The sequence below is a fragment of the Ictidomys tridecemlineatus genome, chromosome 2, assembly GCF_052094955.1.
Source record: "Ictidomys tridecemlineatus isolate mIctTri1 chromosome 2, mIctTri1.hap1, whole genome shotgun sequence".
In the NCBI taxonomy this organism is placed as follows: domain Eukaryota; kingdom Metazoa; phylum Chordata; class Mammalia; order Rodentia; family Sciuridae; genus Ictidomys; species Ictidomys tridecemlineatus.
The window spans coordinates 160,587,875-160,593,787 of record NC_135478.1 but is presented as its reverse complement, the minus strand read 5'-3'; the positions used below and the strand labels follow the sequence as shown (position 1 = coordinate 160,593,787).

The window sequence follows — 5,913 nt, the reverse complement described above, 5'->3', positions numbered from 1 at the left end:
TTGCTGTCTGCAAACTGTACATTGTGCTTAGTCCTTAGGTTTTATTTCCGCTATTAATCCAGTACACAAGATATAAAGATATAAAGGAGATAAATATTACTGGCAATAATGACCTTGAGAAAGCTAGGAAACATTTTAGGGAAATTCAAATCTGTATTTTTAAAATTACATTTTTTAATAAGTACACCATATAGATTCATTTAAATTACAGTCTCCTGTGACTTCCACCAAAAAATTTTGTTCACAGAAGCTTTCCCAGGACTTTGAGTTTAGTACTCCTCTTTGTTGTCACGAGCATTCTGAAATTACTACTGGTCACATTTCTTAAATTTATTCATGAGACAATTTAGTTCATTCTTTTTCTCCCATAAAGACTCCAATATTCCACAAGAGCAAAGACAGTGTCTATTTTGCAATCTATTCTACCCTCAAGTACACAGTATAGTGCCTACTGTCTAGTTCAATAAATATTTGCAAATTTATGGATCAAGGACACAATTACATTCAGTCAGAACTATCCAATGGAAAATCATTACGCATTCAATGACTAGTAGACAAGTTATCAGTAGTTCCAGCACCACTGCTAATTTTTCTTGGGTCATTAGAAACATCCATGTTATATTCCAGAGCGCATTCCTCAACGCAAAACGGGATTTTTACCTGTCTCTAACCCACAGGGATACAGCCAAGAACTACGCAGGAGGGAATGCTTATTTGCTTTAGAAAAGGAAAGTGCGCCAGGCAGACCAGGTCGCGGAGGGCAGCCACCGGGGTACCGCCTCACCGCCCGTTACATAAAGAGCCTGCCGGTCTGGTGTCCTCTGGAATCTCTGACGCTGCGTCACACGGCCGCCGCCCTAGGGTGACACGAGGAGAGAAGGTACAGGGCGGGGCCTGTCTGAAGCTGGCTGGAGGCGACAGCAATGTCTGGGAGAGCGAGGGCTCTGACTAGCCGAGTCAGGAAGCCCCACCCGACCCTGCGGGCAGCCAGCTACTGGCCGGTTCGAAAAGTGACCCTGTTTCGGCGTTGCTAGGAGACCCGGCTCCAGCGCGCCCCCCAACGGCCAGCGCCTGGGCGTCGCGCGGGAAGGGGGCGGGGCCGCGGCTGGCGCGGGGAGTAGCCGGCAGAGCACCGTTGGGGCGGCCTTTTGCGCGGCGCCCACCGGCGCCTCTGGAAGCGGCGTGTGGTCCCCTGCCACCGTCCAGGCTTTGCTGACACCCTGGGACAGGTGTCAGCGTACTTCCCAAACGGCTGAGACACAGAGTTAGGACGAGGGAAGGACGGTTAGTCAGGTGAGCTGTAGCGGAGTGATTGGCCGGGTGGCCACGCCCTAGCGGGGGAAGAGCTGGCTCGTTGCCGAGGAGAGAGGTGAAGGGATGCCGCTGCAGGGAGGGAGGGCCTGCCCTTGCGGGAGCCGCAGGTCATATCGTTTGTGCCACAGGGGTTGGCGCCACCACAACGAGCACCTTCCGCCAGCCGAGAAAGAGTTAAGGCGCCGGCGGTGACTGCGGGCCCCGGATGTGAGGACCGTGGCGCAACGTCTGTGGGCCGCGCTGCAGGTGCGCCGGGGCGGGCGGAGCCAGAGGGCTGACGGCGACCTGACAGTCTGAGGCACCCCCTCCCCTGCAGGGGCCGCTCGGCTTCCTCCTAGAGCGCCTTGTTTTCTAACTTAAGGTCAACAGGTGGTGCGGGTGGACCGGGAGAGAGCCCTGCTCTGCCTCACGGGGAGCGACGTTTACCCTAACCAATTAGGGCTCGGGGGCGGGAGTGGCAGGGCTGTCCTGATACGGGTGACCAATGGGATTTGGGATCATGGGTGGGCCGTGAGGAGTGGGCGTGGTCCTTGTCTGAGTCCAAGGTTTCTAGTGCAGCAACTGCTAGAGCTGCGTGGAGATCTAAGCCGGACGGACGTGGGGTGCGTTCCCCCCGCATAGAAACGCCTGCCAATGGTTTCTCGTTTGGACCCAGACTCCGATTCCGGAGGTGAGAGGGGTTTTTATTGGGGGGGGGGGGCGGGTTGAGCTTGTAACACTGATCTTGGTATCCTGTGAATCATGTGGGATTAGATCCCTAAATTACCTTTTATGAGTTTCTGACACCAAAAAGGGCACTTTTATGGTTACGACGAGTTGGACTAGATAGTGGTAACAGAGTTGTCTTCCAGAATGAAGTCTAAGAAGATTTGGGGAGCACAGGGCGGAGGGAGTAAAGGAAAGTACATGTTACCACAGAATTAAGTGAAACACAGAATTCCAATCTTAATTATTCCATGATTTGCGTTAGATTGTGAACGTTTCATACCACTCTGATTTGCTTACTAAAACAAGTTTAATTATTTTACCTAAAATAGAGAAAACCCGTTTTAATGTATTATTTCACAGGAATAATTTCTTCATTTCCTCCCCAGCAGTCTTGTAGCTGCATCACCAAAGAGATTTCAAAGCAGAAAGAAGAAAACATTACAATTTGGGACACTTATTTGCAACTGGAAATGGGGAATGGACTGTCAGATCAGACTTCTATCCTGTCCAGCCTCCCTTCATTTCAGTCCTTCCACATTGTTATACTGGGTTTGGACTGTGCTGGAAAGACAACTGTTTTATACAGGCTGCAGTTCAATGAATTTGTAAATACTGTACCTACCAAAGGATTTAACACTGAGAAAATTAAGGTAACCTTGGGAAATTCTAAAACAGTCACTTTTCACTTTTGGGATGTAGGTGGTCAGGAGAAATTAAGGCCACTGTGGAAGTCATATACCAGATGCACAGATGGCATTGTGTTTGTTGTGGACTCTGTTGATGTTGAAAGAATGGAAGAAGCCAAAACAGAACTTCATAAAATAACTAGGATATCAGAAAATCAAGGAGTCCCTGTACTTATAGTTGCTAACAAACAAGACCTGAGGAACTCACTGTCTCTCACAGAAATTGAAAAATTGTTAGCAATGGGTGAACTGAGCTCATCAACACCTTGGCATTTGCAGCCTACCTGTGCAATCATAGGAGATGGACTAAAGGAAGGACTTGAGAAACTACACGATATGATAATTAAAAGAAGAAAAATGTTGCGGCAACAGAAAAAGAAAAGATGAATAACAATACCTTTTATATCTGTGTGGAATAGGTTTTCTCTGGTCTGATTTTGACAAATGGAAGAGTGTCTACAGCCTGGTTTGCGTGTCTGCTTTCCTGGATGCTATTAAAGCTTTGTTTTGTTGAACAATCAGATGCCCAATTTATTTGCCTTTTGGAAGATGAGTAAATGCAGTGCTTCTTAAAGTGGTTTCCTCTCCCTACACCATAAATCTATCGGTACTACCATTTTGGGAAGCCAAGCAAGGGTAGTAAATTGACCAGAAAATAGTTGTGGAAGTTTGACCTGAAGTTAGTAAAATAAAACTCTGAAGAGTGTCTGCCTAGTATTTTGTGCTTATATCTTTTGAGGGGAAGCCTTTGCAAAGAAATTGCATACAAGGTTTTGTAAAGGTAAAATGCTAGTGAATGGATACTTAAAGTAGATTAATATATACACATTTATGCAGTTATATGATCACACTGGGACAGGGAGGAAGTGTTTGCTTTTTTAAACTTTGGCTAAATGATTTTTTTATGTTTCTGGAATCAAATAATTTAATGCTGTCTCTTAATTCTAGACAATGTTTAAGTTGGTCTGACTAATAAAAAATAAGGTGTTTGAGGTATACTCAAGTGCATGGATTAGTTTTCTTGATGAAGCATGTTTTGGTGTGTAGTCTTTCTTAGAAATAACTATGCATCTTTCTACACAGGTTTAAAGCAACTTTTTTTGGGATTTGGGGCTATTATAGAAGTAGGTTGTTGTCAGAAGCACTTTCACTTAAAGAACCTAGAATAATTTACTTGACTTTAATAGTAAAGTAAATATGGGAATGTGGACTAATCCTAAATGCATATGCTTGGATATATGGATTTATGAAGAAAGCAATTAGTGAATGTAGATAATACATGGTCTCTAAAATACTCTGGTTAAAAGATATTTGTTCTATTAATATTTGCTGGCTGAAAACAGATGTGGTTTTTCACATATTTTTGTAGTGTCTTGGGAGGGGCAAAATCTTTATAAACAACACCTGATGTGTAATGGAATGAATATGTAAAATATCAATATATGTTCTGAGCTTTAATTTCATTCTTTTTTTTTTTTGCTTACCAACTGACCAGTGTTACCTGAGATATACAGTCCTGATGATAGTAAGGAATAGCAAAGTACTGCAGATAAGAATTATGATTATAGAAAATGAGAGGAAAGTAGCAAAGTGTTTTATGAAAATTCAATGGTGCTGTTTCTGTTAAAAACAAAACAAAAAAACACCAAACATATATATATATATATATATATATATATATATATATATATATATATATATATATATGGAGGAAAGACCTTTGTCTAATTCTTATCTTCAGGAAAGACTTAGTTCAAGTAATCATATATTGGCAAATGAGCGTATTTCCTATGTGTAATGCCAACAGCTGTTTGTTCTGAAATCACCGAAAGAAATGTACTTTGATAGCAGCATTTGTTTTAGTTTTTTGGTTTTTATTTTTTTTTCAGCATAATTGAATTTTTGAAACCTTAATTTTTGTTTTACACAAAATGAAGTAGCCTCCTGTGGAGCTTTCATGTTAAATGTACCTGCACTCTAGTGATGGTCACTTAGAATGTTTATATTTATAGAAATGTGGATAATAACTACCAATAAACTACTTGAGGCATTAGGAGAACAGTGTTCGACTTTGAGTTTATATGTATTATCACTTCTGCTGGAGCTTATAATTAGATGGGTAAAAACAACTTGGAGCAGTTGGGCTGATTAGCCTTATAATAGTTTGATTTGGGTCTTCTCAGGTGAGACAGGCATGGAAATATGTTTTCTGGGAGGATCCTTTTGTTTGTTTTTTACCCTTCGCTGATACTCTGATTATTACTACTAGATCCAAGATGTGATAATAAAGCTTGGCTCCTGAAACCCCCAAATATGAATCAATTTAGGATTTCAGTCTCTACTTTCTACTTACTCTATAAAATAGTGCTCTGTTAATTATCTCTTGAACGGTTAATTTGTTGACCCTAAGAATTTTGTAGCCTAATAATTTGATCAGCAAATTCTTGTTATCCAAGTTTTCATATTTAGTGAACAGCAGCAAGAAAATGTCATGAACACTGTATCACTTTTTATTTATTAAAAGACAATTTTTACAAAACTCATAATATTTTCAAGTTTGGAAGATTCAATTTCCCTATCACCTATTCTAGCAACTAATAGCATAGTCTAATAAGGAGTCTCAAATTCTGAAGAGTTAAGGCAATGCTTTTATATCTAGTGTTTTGTTTTTTTGGCATGCCTTTTGTAAAAGAACAAGTGTGTGTGTGTGTGTGTGTGTGTGTGTGTGTGTGTGTGTATGTGTATTTTTTCTACCCCCACTATTGGGGATTGAACCCAGAGTGTTATGCATGCTTGGCAAGCACTCTACCACTGAGTTACACCTCTAATATCTAAAGTATATTTGTAAGATATTTCCTTATATTTGAAATTACTTAATATATAATACTAGTCAAGAATTGGACAACTCTAAATTCAAATTTTTGCAAAATAACTAAGTAAAAATCTTTTGATACATATAGGGATTTAAATTTCCAGAATTCTTCTAAGATATATTACAAATTGTGTACCCTAGCCAGCAGAGATTATACTAATAATCCTAGTAAAATGAACTAGATACTTACTGGAGACCAAAAGTTATAGTTATTGCTATAAATATATGTATATATGGAGAGGACTATTAGTCTACATATGACTAGTGGCTTCTCAACAGAGAAAGGAATAGACTTAGAATTTTTCGTTTGTTTGTACAAGTTGTTTAACTCTG

The 5,913-nt window shown here is 40.8% G+C and overlaps 1 protein-coding gene across 6 annotated transcripts; it reads left to right on the top strand.

The window, feature by feature from the left end:
* Positions 1–631: 631 nt before the first annotated feature.
* On the top strand, positions 632–3,226 carry Arl4a (ARF like GTPase 4A). 6 transcript variants are annotated; one of them, XM_078040052.1, is made up of 4 exons: positions 632–880; positions 1,443–1,560; positions 1,873–1,984; positions 2,409–3,226. In XM_078040052.1, the coding sequence occupies exon 4, from the start codon at positions 2,493–2,495 to the stop codon at positions 3,093–3,095; it is 603 nt and encodes a 200-aa protein (XP_077896178.1). In that variant the 5' UTR covers positions 632–880; positions 1,443–1,560; positions 1,873–1,984; positions 2,409–2,492; the 3' UTR covers positions 3,096–3,226. The 6 variants fall into 6 exon arrangements, with proteins under 6 accessions (XP_077896178.1, XP_077896177.1, XP_013220700.1 ...); XM_078040051.1 differs by having other exon boundaries at positions 1,868–1,984; XM_013365246.4 differs by lacking the exon at positions 632–880 and adding an exon at positions 936–1,293 and having other exon boundaries at positions 2,412–3,226.
* The last annotated feature ends 2,687 nt before the right edge of the window (positions 3,227–5,913 follow it).

Bases quoted from the DNA above. Each gene is read 5' to 3' on its own strand.
- Arl4a (XM_078040052.1), top strand. From the start codon at position 2,493: ATGGGGAATGGACTGTCAGATCAGACTTCTATCCTGTCCAGCCTCCCT.